We start from the raw sequence: 19,312 nt of genomic DNA on the forward strand, positions 1-19,312 counted from the left end.
TATCGGCACCCACGTCACTGTAGACAGTTATAATTTCGAGGTTGTAAAAGACTTCGTCTATTTAGGAACCAGCATTAACACCAATAATAATGTCAGCCTTGAAATCCAACGTAGAATCTCTCTTGCCAACAAGTGCTACTTTGGACTAAGTAGGCAACTGAGCAGTAAAGTCCTCTCTCGACGAACAAAACTAACACTCTACAAGACTCTCTTCATGCCCGTCCTAACGTATGGCGCAGAAGCTTGGACGATGACAACATCCGATGAAGCGACGCTTGGAGTGTTCGAGAGAAAGATTCTGAGTAAGATTTTTGGACCTTTGCACGTTGGCAACGGCGAATATCGCAGACGATGGAACGATGAGCTGTATGAGCTTTACGACGACATAGACATAGCGCATCGAATAAAGATCCAGCGGCTACGTTGGCTGGGTCATGTCGTCCGAATGAATACAAACGCTCCGGCTTTGAAAGTATTCGATGCGGTACCAGCTGGTGGTAGCAGAGGAAGAGGGCGGCCTCCTCTGCGTTGGAAAGATCAGGTGGAGAAGGACTTGGCTTCACTTGGTGTGTCCAATTGGCGCCGGTTAGCACGAGAAAGAAACGACTGGCGCGCTTTGTTAATCTCGGTCAAAATCGCGTAAGCGGTTATAGCGCCAATTAGGAAGAAGATATTAAATGAGGTAGACCAATGGTCGACGTCATGTGGACTAGGCGTAAACGCTAGGCAATGTTGAACTGGTTTCATTTACTAGAAAACATCATTTACCGTATGCAAGACCCCGGCATTGAAAAGAATCACCTTGTCTTTCAGCGAAACTGTTCGCTACTTAGGCTTGATGTTAGATAGAAACCCTAAGGAAAGCCTCAACAGCACTTTACTCATGCAAGAAAACCGTAGGGTTAACTTAATTTTATACCTATTATCAATTGATTTATATGGTAAGCAATTAGCTGCCAAATCAACATTAAGGCTCAAAAACATTGGCCTCGTAAAAATATTCTGTAAAAGTCATTCGACTATATTAAGAAAACGTTCCACTATTGCATCTACTACAGATTTTTGTATCAGTGTAGAGCTTTATTGTAATGAACTGATTCCCTTCAAAAGAGGTCTGGGATAGTGGTACAGTAGATGAGGAAAATAGAGTCAGTATATTTAATTACGGATCTAGGTTTGTTGAACTGGTAGGTAGAGGAGTTTACTCTGAAAATGAAAACATCAGTGCATCCTTCTGCTCGGCCCGTTGAAGGCAATCACCTTTCTGTCAACTAAGCAGGAAAATTTCGCCAGAACAGAACGAATGCCATACAAAATAGCTACTGAATCTTAGGAGATAGGATATGAAAAATACTAACAGGACACTATCTAATGGAAGGTATGCAAATATACTGGGGTACCACTTAATGACTTTTGTCGAAGTTGTCAAGGTATTGAAGAAGAGGAAACCGTGGAGCACCTCCTGTATATAAATAAAATAAAATTAATTAAATCCACAGGTTGGTTCAAAGAAGCCTCAGGAGTGTAAAGGACGAGCTCCAGTGACATCACAATGCGACTATTCAGGCCTAAGTGTGTCGGATGACAATCAGTCAACCTAACTTAACCCAGGCGACCTCCTAGAAAAAAAAAATCGAATGGCTAAAAAAATATGAGAGCAGCGTGTAAAAACCTGGAAGCCCGGCCTTTGAAATGAAAGTATTGGCTTTCCTTATTATGTCTCCTATTCTTGGCTAGCACACTAATCACCTAAGAACTTGTGCTCGAGTTCAACAAAGCGCAGAAGTCATTTCTTCGTGAAATACCAAACGAAGTCAAGCCTGTTCATTTACCATCTCTGCACTCATTTCATGTACTCTATTGAATATTTTCAAGACTTTGTACGACCTGGAAAGCGCAGGAAAAGTGGAGCTCCATTACTTCACGTGCTATTTTGAAAACCCTTTGGCCCCAGTACAATATACGGAGGACTCAGAAAGTCCTTTGGACTCCTCGCGGTTTACCAGTCACGGGAGGATCGGCTTGCGGAAAAGCTAGGATTACCATTTAACATCCATTTCAGAAACTGTGGGGTAATGTAAATTTCCAGGTTTGGGTGCTCCTTTCTTCGACAGCCTCGGGCAGTGCGCTAACCTAAATGTTGAAGGACCCAAGGAGTGCCAGACTGGCATTTCACCTACCTACCTGCGACCTGACCTAGCCAGGGGAGCCATTAAACCTTCACTCACTCCCCTATGTCTATGTTTATATATGCTTCTACATTACAGATATAATCGTACATACTTAGCTTGTCAGGAAGAGAGATTTTTCAGCGCGTCAAGTCATCAGTTACTACAATTAGCCACTTCTGTGCACTTCTTCTTCGACTATTATAATATTATACAAAGGCAGGATTGTCTCAGTACGTCAAAAACTCGAGCATTTACAAAGATCTTCAAATATCTATGGCCCATGACGAAATCGAAAATAGCACCGAAAATAATCTTAAAAAATGCAAACTCCCGCGAAATCTCTTGCTACTACTCTCGCGCACAGAATCGGCATATCACGTCTAAGACGAAGTCAAAGAGATCGCCCCGCGTAAAACGGAGAAGCGTAAATCAAAGGAGCTAATAAACAGTTAAAACGGATTAAGATTTAAAAACTTACAGTAAATAAACCAAAAGAAAAAAAAAAAATACTTGAAAGTTACAACTGTCATCAGTAAAGTGACCAATGACTGTTTATTTGATGGTAAGAGATTATTCGTTTTTTCCTCGTTCAAATTTAAATTCAATCGATTTCATCCTTTCTCCAGTTAAAAAAACACAGAAATAACAGCGTGGTTTTCGACGCTCTTATAAAAGACGATGCCTGAGTAGTTAAGCTTTGAAGATCGAATAATATTCTCTCATATCAGATTAAAGAATTCATTTGTCTAAAAGCACGCTTGGTATCAAACAGTTCAAAAAGATTTTTCGCAAGCAAAAAATCGAAATAGTTCGAACTCCTTTAACCAGTTTAAACTCCTGAACTTTATTTCATATTGTAGATAATGTCATCGTGCTAGTCCCTATTTTTTGTTGAAGAGAAAGCTGCCGATTGAACAGGAAATAGTTGTTTTACAGTTTTTAAAGTGCATCGCTCTGTCCAAGAAGCTGTAAAAGTATGAAGCTGCATTATAGATATATGAGCTTACATTTGTATTGGAAAATAAAACTGGAAGCTCATGTACATATGTGACCGGGTCTGCGAAAAGGAGACTAACCACCAAAAAAAAATCGATTTTGAATTTGCAGGTTATCTAATAAAAAGTTTGAGACCCTATAAATGCAATGCCATCTGTTTTAAGGGAAAAAATATTTTTGTTTTGCAATTACGTACGCAAACAAATAAAGATTTATTTCGAATGAAATTTTTTATGAAAATATGGGTAGTTTTAAGACAAACTACAATACTAATTTTCGCTTAAATTCAAATATTCAAAAGTTATGAAACTTTAAAGACATTTTTGTTTTTTAAAAAGTTGATCGTCGGCGTATTACACATTATACTTTTTGGTACAAAGTGCTGCCTCCGAACCGAAGCAATGATAATAAATAGTCGATTTTCTTTCTCGTAATTAAAAAAAAGCAAAAGCGGGATGTTTGTTTTTCAAACTGATTTGAAATGCTGAACAGATGTGATATAGGATTGGTTAATGGTTAATAGTTGTAAAGGGTTAAGGTGTAGCCCTTTAGCACTGCGACCATATTGATCTATTGTGCACCCTATGCTGTCTATTGACTGTTAAGTATGCTTATGAATTGTACCAGCTCCTTCTGAGGGAGTGATTGAAGGTCTTCATCTGTAAGCATGAACTTGTTTAAAAACCTTTTCCTTCTATGCGTCAACCCCGGACATTCGATAATGATTCATCTTCGTAGCAGAATCTGCAGGTGCTGGTGTTAGTTATGCCTAATTTATGTAAGTGTTTGTTGCAGGTGAAGTGACCCGTGAGGGCGCCTGTGAGAATGCGAATGCTCTTTTTGTTTAACGCGAGGGCCATGTTAGCTCTTTTAGCGTTGAAACTTAGGAACTTTTTGGAGTGTCTAAGACCCTCTACATTGTTAGAATGCTGATTTAATAGAGTTTTGGCCCAGTATTTTACTTTTTGTTTTAGGTTGTTTTTGTTGAATCCGAACATAGGACTAGGTCCGATGAAGTTTTCATCTGCCCCTTTTTTGGCTTGAAAGTCTGCCTTTTCGTTGCCGTCATATCCCTCATGTCCCGGTACCCAAATTAATGAAACATTGTTTTTGGATGCCAGATTATTGAGTGCCTTGTGGCATTCTAAGAGGGGTTTTGAGTTGTAGGTATAGCTATCTAAAGCTTTTAGAACTGATTGGCTGTCCGAGAGTATTTTGATCTTTACTCTCTTGTGGTTTCTACGTTGCATGATGTTTACTGCTTCCATTATTGCGTATAGTTCCGCTTGGAAGATAGTGGTGTCCCTGGTGAGAGTGTATGATTTGTGGATTCTGGGCCCCAGTAGTATTGAGTTCTATGCGATGTGATCAGTACAAAAGATTTCTTGAGAGCCACATTTCATCACAACTAAAGTCTGATTTTTTACCAGTAATTTTACGTTATATAAGTTTATATAGCTCCCTAGCTTATTAAGTCTTAACAAAAATACTCTAGAAGGTTAACTAGCTAGTACTGGGTAGAAAAAAAAACAATAAAACGATTATGCGCTGCTAATATGGGGTGTTGATGTATATATAGAAAATAGGCTTCTTAATCATTTATTCATGTTAAAATTAGTTGGTATATTTATTCGAGCCATACAAAATAATAACACCAATACAGTCGTAATATATTAACAATCAACAGCGAATTAGAAAATGGGAAATAAGGAAATTGGGTAGCTTATCTAATTTGCTTTTGAGTCTAATAATATAAATACCACAGTCACTATGTGGGTGAGTAACTAAGCACATACCTAAGTAAATAGATACATAAAAAAATTGGTAGTTAACGCTATCTATTTTAGTTAAATGAGTGAATATGTGAAAGCATGAATTGCTCGAATGTTTGTTATTTGCAAGGTGAGAATTTCGCTTTCACAAACTACAAACAAATATTTTTCTTTTTATTTTAAATTCTTCACGCGCTTATTTCCTACACTACTTGCTTCGCTTTCACACAAAAGCTACCTAATGAAAAGCCCCGTCTGAGCTGCCAAATTAATTGCACTACAACGCGCAAACAGCAAACAAAGCCCAGCACAACCACACAGTGCCTGCTAGTATACTTATGTTGCGTATACGCAGTGTAAGACCAACAGTTATTTTCCGCCTACTCTTTGCGGCACCCTGGGCGTAAATATGTATGCATGTAGTCCTAGTTATTTAACATTTCGTGTGCATTAGTTCCTTCTTTTTTAATTTCGCTGCACATATTTTAAATTACATATCTTTCAAAGAAATTTTTCCTTACTCAAGTATTCTCGGGAGAAATTCTTAGTGACTGTATTGGGACAAACGTGAGTCGCGCACCTGGTTACGCAATTACGCGTCAGCAACCAAAAGTAATGCAAAACCAAGGTATGAAAGGTGTACTTAAGCGCATAAAATATGAGTACAGAACGTACCTGATGCGAATGTTGGCCATTGCAGCCGGCACCTGTGCACACACCCGTGCCAGGCACCTTCAGCTGCTCATGCTTGTAGTCCGGTTGGTAGGGAAGCAGCATGCGTATTTTGCCCCAACGGTTGAAGAAGAGCGCAATGGCACCAGCCCATACCATCAATACGAGGAGAACAATGCCAATCTCGACGGCGCGTATCTGTGGGTGTGGAAGTGGAAGAGAGAGGGAGTGATAAGAAAAATGTGAATTGGAGGAAATGTAACACTTAATATATTTTCTTATATAAAATGTATCGTAATATATTTAATAAGTAACCCAAATAGTAAAGAAAAAAAATATAGGGTTCGATTACTTCACGGCTTACATGAGTTTCACCTATTGGGCTTAAATTCATGAACTAATGGGTGAGGTGATGGGCATTTTCCCCACACAATGAATGGTTGATATTTTTTTATATCAATTAAAATGCGCAACTCCTAAGCAAAAAAAAAAAAATTGTCAAAAATCAAAGCCACTTAAAACTCACATCTTGTTATTCTAAAATATATTAAAATACAAAATCTTTACACACGATTTTTCTAAAAATTTTGACTGTAAAGATTGACACAACATTTTTCTAAACATTTCGACTATAAAGATTTTGTATTTTGAATAAAAATTTCCTACATTTTTATAAACTTAGTGCAAAGTTTGAAACTTTATTTGAATTACTTTTGTTGTAGAATGAACTATATTTTTTTACAAAATTTTCTAATATACAAAATTGCATTAATAGTCAAAACTTGTCAATATTTGATGGAGACTTTCTTTTGACGCTGAAAATACTATCGAAATTCCAAACTCTTTTTAAACTCTTTTGGACCTCAAGCCATCAACTATGTAAAGAATGGTGCGAAGTGAAGAAAGCATAGCCGACGTGACGACCAGTATCGAGAAAGACCCAGAAATTTCAATTTGGTGCCCATCAGAAGAATTGGGCACCGTCAAAGAGTCAACACATAATTGATAAGATTTGGTCCTACATCGAATACGCGAATGTGCGGAATTGGATCCAGATGATCATAGGAAACTCTGTAAATTCGCTAATTGGGCGCTGAAAAATTGATCGGAGATTCGGAATTTGGGCAAAAAATCGTTAACCATTTTTGGCTCAACGACGGTTTCGCCAGACAAGCGAAGCAACGTTCAAAGTTATGAAGGTGAGTTTTGACAACCAAACATATCACCGCGAGCGTTGATTAATTGGCTGCCGCGATCATGCGACTTGACAATCCTCGCCGCCTCATTAGAGCTACGTCGGGACTAAAATCATCTTAAAGCCATCCAAAATTGGGCCCACCCCCAGCCGTTCCTATCTGTTCCTGTTGTTCCTATCTGGTCATCGTGTACTACATATGTATATGCGCATATACATACAACGCCTTGTGGTATGATGGCTGAGTTCAGAAACAATCAGCAAAAAAACAAAATATCAAAAAATGTTTAAAAAGATATTCGATGGGATCCCCCATATCAATCATTTACTTTAATAACATACTAACATAAAATAAATAAATAATTGGCCGAGCTCCTCCTCCTATTTATGGCGTGCATCTTCATATATTTTTCCACAAATGGAGGAACCTACAGTTTTATGCCGATTCCGTATGTCAGATATTTTTTATGCGGAGCTTTTTCATGGCAGAAATACACTCTGAGTTTTCCCGTTGCCTGCCGAGGGGCGACCGCTATTAGAAACAACTTTTTATTCATTTTGGTATTTTGGTATTCGAATCTATGTTTTCCGATACTACCAGCACCACCCCATTGAACTACGGCCGCCACCTTAAACTCAAAAACAAATTTTTAGATAGCAATTCTTGCACTTTTAGTAGCCATGGAGTGATGCTCGGAAAAATATCTAAAGCTACTGCTAACAGACACAATTGCTTGTTCTTTTCTTCTAACTGAAGCTAATCTCAGTGATTTTGATCAAGTATCAAACCGCTTTTGGGCTCTTTTGTTGAAAAGATTAAAAAAAAATTGATTTAAATATATAATTTTGAAGTCCTCGTACAGGATACATGTTTTTCAATGTTAGAAAACATTCATATTTTTTCCCAATGATCCATCTTTAATTTGCTTTCAATTTTGCGTTATATACAATACTTTATTCACAATCTCACACTGACACACTTCAAACTCTCACGGAATTGCTATTGACACTTACCGTTGGCAATTCGCGCGGCCTCTGTGATAGCGTATTCGTCGCCGTTGATGTTACATCTTCCCCATAAGTGCCATTACCATTTACTGCTGCTGCTGCACCAGCCAAATTACCGCCGATAAGTCCCACACCACCTCCTCCACCAGCAACATTACTTCCACCTCCCGTGCCGGTCGTGCTCCCTCCTGCGATACCAGCATTCATACTACCAATACTATTTTGGCCACCTAGCGTGCCAGGCGCGTAGTCCTGCTGCGATGATGTCTTTGGCATATCTGAAGTCGTTGTTTTGATTGAGCCACATATTTGTGGTGTTGTTATTTCGTATATTGCGTGTCGATCAGTTATACGAGCGATGGCAATTTGTGGTGAAAAGTAATGAAATTACAGAAAAAAGAAAATCGTGAACGATTGAAGAGTGTAGAGGAAGAAAGGCAAAAATTCGATTAGTTTTATTATTGATTTGCTTGTAAATTGATAAAGTTCTCAAACATTCAATTACGGTGATGTAGATAAATATTTATGTATGTATATGGGCTTGTGTGTATGCACAATGATGGCTAAGGGACAGCGAAAAAAACTTTTCGAATATGTTCCCAATGGGCAATGGCAGCAAGTGAAATCTGTTCTAGAAAATCTTTTGGTATTTGTTTTGGCGCACTAATTATTTTTTTATTTGAGATGGGTCACTTGGTAAGATCTTATATCTTTCTTTCCCTGGGAAGGGACTACGTACAGTCTTTCACTAGAAATATTCTAGAACTCTTTCTTGAACAGTTGCATTATAATGGCTTTTTATTTGGTTAAATTTTTTCGTAAAACGTATGAAAGTTTGTTAAATTTAGATAAAAAGGTTGTTAAGTAAATATAGCACGCTTTTAATTTAGTACCAAAATTCATTTAAAAGTATTTAAATGTTTTTAAATTTTTCATAAGTTCTATAGAAAAATACAAAAAAAAAAACAAATCAAACATTAAGAAAACAGTAAAAGCAAATTGAACAGAGATGCATTTGGGCTAAAAACTTTCAATTGAGTTTCTCAAGAAGCCTAGTTAGCAAAGCCTTCTGTGTGAAGGTACATCAGAAAGACATTGTTGGAAAGACTTTTCTTTGTAATACACTGAGCATAAAAGAAAGCCGTACAAAGCACTGATTATTAGCATTTTTTCAGTTCAATAAAAAATAAAATAAATAATTGGCGCTTATAACCTTTTCGGGTACTTGGCCGAGCTCCTCCTCTTATTTGTAGCGGGCGTTTTAATGTTGTTCCACAAATAGACGAACCTACAGTTTAAGCCGATCTGAACGGCCGATGGTTTTTTAAGAGGATTTTTTTTAGGGCAGAAATAGACTCGGAAGTATGCCACTGCTTGGCGAGGGACGATCTCTATTAAAAAAAAAAAAAAACCTCAAAAAAAACCTTTTACTCAGAATAAAAAAATTTAAGCACGCAGTCCCATCATATTCCATCAAATTTTTGAAGTGTTTCTGAATTCTCGATAAAAACTGCCAAAAATGAAAGAAAATTTTGGGCGACTTCAAAGTTGCTATATTAAAATTTAATTGGCTATAAAACTGAGCACTAAAATTTTTTTTTATATCTTGTAAAAAATTTTGCAAAATTTTGTCCAATTATTATAAATATGGTGTTTCTTATAAAATGAACTATTTTTTTTATAAAAAATAATTGAAATAAATAAATAAGCAACTAGTCAAAACGAGTCAATATGTGGTGTCTTTGTAATACTTTTTGGAGGGGTGAAATATCCGATTATGGGGTTGTGTTTCGTGCGGTTATTTTAAGTAAGTATGTATGTATGTAATGTACACATAGTACGTACAATTAGGGTATTCACATGGTCTCATTAAGAGGTAAATCGTAAAGTTGCAAGGTATAAATATAAATTAAAATAAATCAAACTGTTGAAATGTTAATATATTGCTCGATTGCTCGAAAAGAAAATATCTTGCACTAAAAAGATAAAGTCGCTTATTTGCTGCAAGAGCGTCATAATCAATTGCAGAATTCCGTACTGATCTACATCCCGACTGCAGCTGTTGAAGTGGTGAACATAGACACAAACCTCTAAGAATTAACGCCGGATGATTATTAAATTGCATGAAAAAGCAAAATCTTGTAGAGAAATTGGCAATTTAATGAACAGGACTCACTCTATAGTGCAACACATAAAAAGAATACGCAGTAGGTACTCTGCAATTGCTAATAAAAGCAGCCTAGGACAGGGAAATAAACTTAATGACCGCGAAAACGATGATTTTAAGTTAAAGTTGAACAAAATTATTTTGTTTCAGTCGTAGAACTTGATAAAATGCTCAAGGAAAATACTAATAAAAAGGTGTGTGATAAAACAGTTCGAAATGTGTTGGAAAATCACAACTTCTGCAGGCGAATTGCGCGAAAGATGCCCTTTATCACACCAAAACATAAGAGCGCCGCATGAAATTTGTCATTGAATATATGACTAAGGATGTGTTCTTCGGGAAAACGATAGGATATTATAAGTATATAACTAAATCACTACTGCTTTAATTTACTCTATTATTATACGGTAATAACCGCAGCTGCAAGCTAATATAATTTAAATGGGTAGGATGGAAAGTGTCATGTCTGCGGAAACTTCAATACTGAATTTGAGCCGAAGAATAAAAAGGCTACTCTGAAGGTGGCTACTTCTTCAGGTGGTTCTGTGATGGTGTGGTGTTGTTTTTCAAGCACAGGTGTTGGACATATTGATTTTGTATGTAGAAGTCAATATGGATAATTTGCATTACCTGAACATAGTTAAATCTAATTTTAAACAAAGTGCCAAACGGTTGGGTATATTGCACAATTTTGCTTTTTATCAGGGCGACGATCTGAAACACACCTCCGTGGTTGCCAAGATGTGGCTCATCTACAAGTGCACTAAACTACTTCAAACATCCACTCAATTGCTTGATCCCAATATAATCAAGCGTGTTTTGGAAGAGTTGCTCAAAAAAGTAATAAATTTACTTTGTCGGAACACAAACGCATTAAAGGAATCTCTGGAAACGAATAGTGCAATATTTCACCTGGCATTTGTAAAAGCGTGGTAGAATCTATACCAAAGCATGCAAGTGCAGTGATAATAGAATTAGCCACTAAATACTAACCAGGGAGTTTTGTATAATATTTGAAGTACATAAAATTATTTACGATTATTAATTTGGACATGAATTCTACGGTTTTCCTTATTTTTATTTATTATTGTAGTACAAAAATGTTGAATGTAAATATAAGTTTTTTGGGAGGTTGAATTAGTTTTAAAGGTGACACACAGATGGCGCTATTTATCACTTTATCGCGTTGGCAATACTGAATATATATTCATGACAAAGCCTCATTCCTAGGCTTTGTTTATCAGTATCTGTCATTTCGTTGTTTATAACGCAGTGTTTTCGTGCTCCGAGTATGTCAACTTTCATGCCGTCGAAACGCAATTTGCGTGAAGCTTTGCTTTTCTGCTTCAATTTAAAAAAAAATACAGCCCAAGCCCGTGAATTGCTGCAGGATGCCTACCCAGACCATACTCCGTCGATTTCAACATGTGAGTACTGGTTTCGACGACTCAAAAGTGGTGATTTTCACACCGAAGACAAGGAGCGTCTTGGCCAGCCCAAAAAGTTCGAGGTCGCGGAATTGGGGGAATTGGTAAACGAGGACTCGTGCCAAACCCAAGAAGAGCTTGCTGAATCATTGGGCGTTGATAAAATAACCGTTTGCAAGCGTCTAAAAGCGATGGGAATGATCCAAAAGCAAGGACATTGGGTCCCGTACGAATTGAAGCTGCGCGACGGCGAACGGCGACTTTTTACGTGCGAATTGCTGATCGAGCGACAAAATCGGAAGGGTTTTTTGCATCGGGTGGTGACTGGCGACGAAAAATGGATCCACTACGATAACCCAAAACGCAAAAAATCATGGGGTTTGCCCGGCCACGCATCAACGTCGACGGCCAAGCAGAATATTCACGGCAAGAAAATCATGCTCTGCATTTGGTGGGATCAGGTCGGCGTCGTATATTTTGAGCTGCTCCAACCGGGCGAAACAATCACGGGGGATCGTTACCGACTGCAATTGATGCGTTTAAGCTGGGCATTGAAAGAAAAACGGCCGGAAACGGTTAAAAGGCACGACAAGGTTATTTTGCAACATGACAACGCTCGGCCGCATGTTGCTCAACCTGTCAAAAAATACCTTGGAATGCTTGGCTGGGAAGTGTTACCCCACCCGCCGTATAGTCCAGACATAGCTCCCTCCGATTATCATTTGTTCCGGCATATGAGTCTCGATTTGGCGGACCAGCGGTTCCCCTCGTACAAGGCTACCAAAATATGGGTTGAGTCATGGATAGCCAAGCAGCGGCCAGAATTTTGGAGAAACGGCATCCGGAAATTGCCCGAAAGATGGGCGAAAGTTTCACAATAAAGCCCCAAATCTTCGAAAAAACCTTTAAAACTAATTCAACCTCCCAAATGGGGTAGACTCTAAACTAATGACAAACACGTTTTTTATCGAAAATTAATTAATTTACTCTACCGAAATTCTGATTTAGAGTTGAACAGTGAGCATGACCCACTGTAGATATATGATTACATTTAAGCAGCTCTTGATTTTCCAATCTAATTCTTACAGCAAAGAAACCGAAATATCTAGAAAAACGGCTTTAAAGTTCTCAATCTACAATGTCTCCATTCCTCATAAAGAAAAATATTTGTAATTTTCTAGAGAACTTAAATCTTTGTGTAGGAATTTAAAGCGAAACTGTATTCTTAAGTTCGAATGGGACATAAAATTAATTCCTAGTTCGTTCTGGCGACATGTTAAATCGAGGAAATTATAATGCATCCTTCCCTTGTCTGTTATAGTGAAACCCAAACACATTCTTCTCTAGATGTAGCTAATCTTTTTGAAGATTTCTTCCGCACAAATTTTGAAGTAGACTTAGACTGGATTCATGAGTGTCACTAGAACAAAAAATCCGCAGTTAATCTTAGCGCATTAACCTTAATGCTTTTTATGTTAAAGAGTGAATTCGGCAACTTAAGGCATCAGCAAAATTTGGTGTAGACGGGACATATTTGTATCTTTTTAAAAACTGCTCTGCAGTTGCCTATCCACTTTTATTAATGCTCAACAAATCCCTTGAATAGAGATAGTTTATACAGGGTTTGATTGAAAAGTAATGAGCCTTATTTTTTTAAGCAGTTTTATTAAACCTTTTGGCTTATACAACTAATATTCTTCAAAATAGGACCCTTGAGCGCCAATACACCGCTGGTATCGGTCCTTCCACTGCAGGAAACATTTTTTAAACTCATCCGCCGGAATCGCGTTCAATTCGGCTGTCATAGTTTTTTGGATCGCCTCGATGGAGTCGAAACGCCCCCCCCTTCAGCTTTCTTTTCAGGCGCGGGAACAAAAAGAAGTCCGGAGGGGACGGGTCTGGGATGTAGGGAGGGTGGGGAAGCACCAGAACCCCCATCTTGACCAATGCAGAGGAAGGCGGTGTGCGCCGGCGCATTGTCGTGATGAAGGGTCCAATTGTTGACGAGGTCGGGCCGAACCCGGGCGACGCGGTTTTTCAGCCGAAGCAGCACTTCTTTGTAAAATGCCGCGTTTAGAGTGCTTCCTGGAGGTACAAATTCACGAAGCCGGTTCACATCTTCGTCTGTTTGCGTCGTCGAAGGCCTTCCAGATCGCTGTTCATCTTCGACGTCCTCCCGGCCTTCCTTCAACGACTTGTGCCACCGTTTTACCTGGGCACTGGACAGAGATTGGTCCCCGTAAGCCTCCTTGAGTAGCCCAATGGTTTCGGTACTCGTGTTGTTTAGCTTTACGCAAAATTTGATCGAGTAACGTTGCTCCAACGATCGTTGCATTTTTGCCACTGCAAAATCCTAACACACTTTTAAAACAGCTTTCACGCGCGGGGCGATGTTGACTGCACCGCTGTTGCCAGCGAACTGGGATCGGTTTCTAGTGAAAGGGGAAGGTCCAACGATCATTTTCCCTCACCAGCCGATTCGGTTGATCGCTTGGCAAACGCTCCACGCGGGAAGGCTCAATACTTTTCAATAAAACCCTGTAGATGCCTGGAAAGCAACAACTATTATTCCTTATTTAAAACCGGCAATTATAAAAATATTGCCAATTTAAGACCAATCTAGAAATCATCTACGATTTCAAAATTATTGTATCGGTTTCACGAGATATAAGCAAGTATTTGCATGTCTCTTAACTTAAAATCATTCCATTAACCTAAAATCACTAGACAGTATGGATAGTTGGATTTGATAAGTGGGGCGATTGTCTCCTCATCGTTGCTCGAGAAAATTTATATCAATATTCTTCAGCGAATCTTACGAAATCTTGCTATTTTCTCGTTAGGGACGGTTAGAACTAAACATGTTTCTAATATCCGATTTCTAGAACTTTGAGAGAATTTAATATGGTTTCCAACCATATTGATTCTAGATTTTTCTTCCAGAAAATACTACCTCAAAATATTATTGTACTAAATGAATTGTTTAGCTGGGTTCTAAGTATTATGTAATATTTTTCTTCTGTAAACCGTAAGACATGCGCCATTGGTTTCACTAAAGTGGACAAGTTAATTATAACATAAATTTATTTTTGATTTAATAGTTTTTCATAGGCTGTAATAAATATTGCATTTTTAGATTATTGACACTTAAATCCATAAAAACACTAACTACATATTTTCATCTAGTGATATTCTTTTAATAGATTTTGCCATGAATTTTTTACACCGCAATGGGTTTACCTGGAGCTAGCGCACAAGAAGACCTGGGACCATTTCTGCATATTTATATATACCTTCTGCTCAAATATGAACGAGACGTTATCAATAAAACGGTCCGCGGATGACATATGGCAAAAATAAATTTTTTGTTTTTTGGTAGGACTGTTATAAGCTTACATGGCAAATTTCAGCGTGATATGTCACATAGTTTGTTTTCTGTGCTACTGCAAACAAGTGAAGCTCGAGTGTGTTCTTCGAATTCTCTTTTATGACTTCAATTGTCTCAAAATGTTTTCCACGGAGCGGCAACTTGAGCTTGGGAAACAGGAAAAAGTCACATGGAGCCATATCAGGCGAATACGGTGCTTGCGGAACGATATTAACATTATTTTTGTTCAAATAATCGCGAACAAGACGTGATGTGTGAGCTGGTGCATTATCGTGATGCAAGAACCATGACTTGTTGTCCCACAATTCCTTCCTTTTAAGACGAGTGTTCTCGCGCAAACGCTTTAAAACGTCTAAATAATATTCAGCGTTAACCGATTTTGCGATTTGTGCGATTTTCAAGCACAATTTCCTTTACTTTTCCGATGTTTTCGCCGTTTACTGATGTTGCTGGACGACGTTCATGAGGCAAGTTTTCAACCGATGTACGGCCCTCTTTGAACGATTTGTACCACTGGAAAACACGTGCACGCGATAGAGCAGAGTCCCCATAGGTTGTCTGCAACATTTTTAAGGCGTCTGAAGCCGAAATTTTGTTGGAATAAAAAAATTTCAAACAAATTCTTTGTTCAACTTGAATTTCCATCGTTAAATTCGAAGAACACACTCGAGCTTGACTTGTTTTCAGTAGCACAGAAAACAAACTATGTGACATATCACGCTGAAATTTGCCATGTAAGCTTATAACAGTCCTACCAAAAAACAAAAAATTTATTTTTGCCATATGTCATCCGCGGACCGTTTTATTGATAACGTCTCGTTCATATTTGAGCAGAAGGTACATACATATTTGTTTTGGGTTATGACATTCTTGCAGTAATTGAGACAAGTGAAAATGAAAAAAATAAAATAAAAGCTACTATTTTACTTAAAAAAAAAATAACTGAATATTTATAATGAATGGAAATTCTGGCATGCGAAGATCTATTTTTTATAGCTTCCTTTCCAGTGAGAGCTAGAAATTTTTTGCTTTTAAACTATTGCAATATTTTATGACTTACAACATTTATCATATGAATATATCCTATGAATACCCTAACTACAAAAAATTGTGTGGTATATGTACGTATGTATTAGTAAATCAATTGAAAATATTTACCTAGTGTGCGAAATATTATCTGTCTGCTGCGATATTTCTTTCCAAGCCAGATAGCTGTCACTGCTATGGAGTACTGCGTGCTGGGCGATAGACGATCTAAAATGATTGCCTCGCTATTACCGGCGACATCCTGGACAACCCTGTAACTTAAATTAATTCAATTACCACTCTTTGCCACAAACTACAAGCGCGACACAAAAAACAAAGGATGCAGAGGGGTAGGCGAGCAGACGAACAGACGAGCGGGGAGACGAGCTAAGAAGTTAAAGAGTAAAGAGCAATGGATAATACATAGCCCAGAACATCTTTGTGGCTAGGATGCAGGTGCAGGCATCTGTACACAGCTACTTATGTAGGGGAGAATAAATGAATATAAAATGCTAGCTGGCAGGCTAAAACCATTACAACGCTGTGGATTTAATGGCTTTGTACGAGTAGGGGCAACGTATGCTAGGCGCATGCTGTGCTGGAGGGCAAGGGCTATTTGGTACAATAGTGCAACCAGGTTTACAGTGAGTGCAAAAGAATGCGTAAAAGGAATGCAGGAATAAGTGCAGTGTTGTACGTAGCTATGAATAAAAAAAGTTTATGATTAAGATAAAAAGCGTCGTGTAACAATGGAGATGTGCCAGTGGATACAGTCGAGAACACAAATATTTATACGCAAATATACTCGCACATGCATACAATACAAATAACAACAATAAAGGCAAAGTGACACAGGAAGTGTTCGGCGTTGGCAGCGTTATTTTATACAGACAATTGGAAAATTTTCCAAATACCCAGCAGTCAAATCTGCTGGTTGCGAAGTGAAGAATCACAGATGCATTTCGTAGAACATTTAAGGCGCTGCCCAACTAATCTATTGTATTTAATTTGGATTTACTGATAGCAACCGGAAAACTGAACATGAATTTTTTAAGACATTTGAATGATAGACATTATCAATAGTATTTAACTTGTAACGTACTAATTCTTTGTAGACCAAAAAAAAAACTAAATTTAGTGCAAAAGTCACCAATTTCGATAAAAAATGGCCAACAAGTATTAATAAGAATCAAGTAAAAAAGTGTTAACATATATTTACGACTTGATATATATAAGAATTCTATCATTTTGTGTTGCATGCACGTGGATTCGAACCTATACACTTCGAATGAACCTAATCACTCTCCAACCCATTACGCTACGTCGGCCGTTTCTATAAGTGGACTAAAAAGTAGAAAATTAATTTTTCTGATAGTTCTGATAATAAAATTCTAACAATAGTCATTCAAGTCAACCGGAGCAATGCTGACGAAGCAGTAAGTAACTGAGCATCTGCTGCTCCTTGAATTGTTTAGTGTACAGAACGTCGACTGACTACTTTAATTTTAAATAAATATAGGTAAAACAATTTGAAAATATTAAAAATTTTAAAATATTAAAAATTCAATAATATTAAAAATTTCAAAATGTTAAAAATTTGAAAATATTAAAAATTTTAAAGTATTAAAAATTTCAAAATATTAAAAATTTTAAAATATTAAACGTTAAAAATACTAAAAATTTTAAAATATTAAAAACTCTAAAATATTAAAAATTAAAAAATATTTAAATAATAATAGGAATAATAGTTCTTCAAAAAAACCCAGGGAGTTTTTCTTATTTTTGTTTGTTTTGATAATTAATAATCTCGCAATAACAAATTAGTTGAGTGCTGAAGTGCTACAAAAAAATGAAAAATCAAAAACATCCCTGATCGCGAAAAAAATTGAAATGAACAAATGCATTTTCTGTGTACATCGAAACCATCTGTTTTCCGATATGCCACCGAATATTCACTATCAATCGCTCAATTTCTAATATTGTGCAATGAAAACCGAAGAAAATAATTCCCAAATGTTGCACTACTGTATGGAAATTAGCTTGTTAAACTAACTCTATCTGTATCGCCATTATTACCGAATTAACCGAATTTCGTTTATTATAAATACGCCAGTTTCTATTATGAAGCCATCTTTTTAAAATAAAAATATTTTCTCAAGAATTCCTTTGCATACATTTTGTTTCATTTTGCAGCTGTTACAATTTTAGTCACCTGAATGCACCAAAACAAATCTAGTTAATAAATTCAGGAATTGCATTTTTTTATTCACCACCTCGCATTCTTACCTCAGGGTGTAAATAGGGATGCCATTGCAAAAGGTGTTTGTTTGTGTAATTAAAAATTTAATTAAAACAAGTGAATGAATGGGAGTGTGCATTAAATGAGGCGTAAGGCAATGCTCAATGAATTGAAAAAGTTCACTTTGCTGCCAACGGTGAATTGTGGCCAATTGTTTGCTGAGCGGACGGTGTCGCTTGAATGCGCGCAACACTTTTCATCCCACGAGAACGAACGGGCATTCCCACTTGAAAGCTGCGCGTGGCAGTGCACATCTACATTAAACGAATAGCGAGCTTTTATTATTAATATATTATATTATCCTAGGGGCTAATTTTGCAATTTGTATTTCATTTTGATAAGTATTTTCCGCGCTCGTGGCGATGACATCTATCAAAGATAACGAGAAAGCTGCTGCTGCTGTGGCATTCTTAATGGCATTTGAGTTGCTCGTTTAGAAATGAAATCTATGGATTGCACCGTGCGACAAAAGTAAATTTTTGTTGTTACCCCTTAAAAATGTAATAGCTAGTGAAATTATAGATTTTATATAGTAGTGCAGCATCTAAAAATTTCATTCTCTCTTCAATTTAATCTTTTACAGGACTTTCAAAGGAAAAACGTAAACAGAGGTAACCATTGCGTATACTTTATTTTATAGCGGGAAAGTTCAACTATTTTTTTACATTTTTATAAAACAGCTAGAAGAACAAAGTTGAGGTATGTATTACATAATATATAATATGCATAAGATTTATTTATTTTTTTAAATAATTTGTTAAGTCATTTCAAGTATATTTAAGGATATATATTTTTCAACAAACATTATTGCGCTATATTTGCCTGACGAAGAGTAAAATTAATTCTCATTAATATATAATGTATAAATAATTTTACAATTTTATTTTTTACAATTGCAACATTTTTATGGGTTTGACTAAGCTTCTCCTCCTATTTCGAGAGGGAGTCTTCCTGTTTTTTCACAAATGGAGGGACTAATAGTTTTACGCCCCCTTTTTTATGAAGAGCTTTTTCATGGCAGAAACAAACTTTTTTGATCAATACGTGTTTCGAACTCGGGCACTTCCGACGGGAATTACGCACAAACGCATTTGCCTACAACCATCGCTTTATTAATATCTGGATATATGTATATTCTTTCGTTTGATATGCACGTTGATATCATATAATTTAAAAACATTTTTTGAAGGT

The 19,312-nt window shown here is 37.0% G+C and overlaps 1 protein-coding gene across 1 annotated transcript in view; it reads right to left on the reverse strand.

The window, feature by feature from the left end:
- Positions 1 to 19,312, reverse strand: part of LOC128866369 (uncharacterized) — a 189,880-nt gene that overhangs the window by 34,384 nt on the left and 136,184 nt on the right. Inside the window, 3 exon segments of the mRNA XM_054107040.1 lie at positions 5,615 to 5,809; positions 7,821 to 8,092; positions 15,955 to 16,100. Coding sequence (XP_053963015.1) covers positions 5,615 to 5,809; positions 7,821 to 8,092; positions 15,955 to 16,100 — 613 coding nt within the window.

Source organism: Anastrepha ludens, chromosome 6, assembly GCF_028408465.1.
Source record: "Anastrepha ludens isolate Willacy chromosome 6, idAnaLude1.1, whole genome shotgun sequence".
NCBI classification, from domain to species: domain Eukaryota; kingdom Metazoa; phylum Arthropoda; class Insecta; order Diptera; family Tephritidae; genus Anastrepha; species Anastrepha ludens.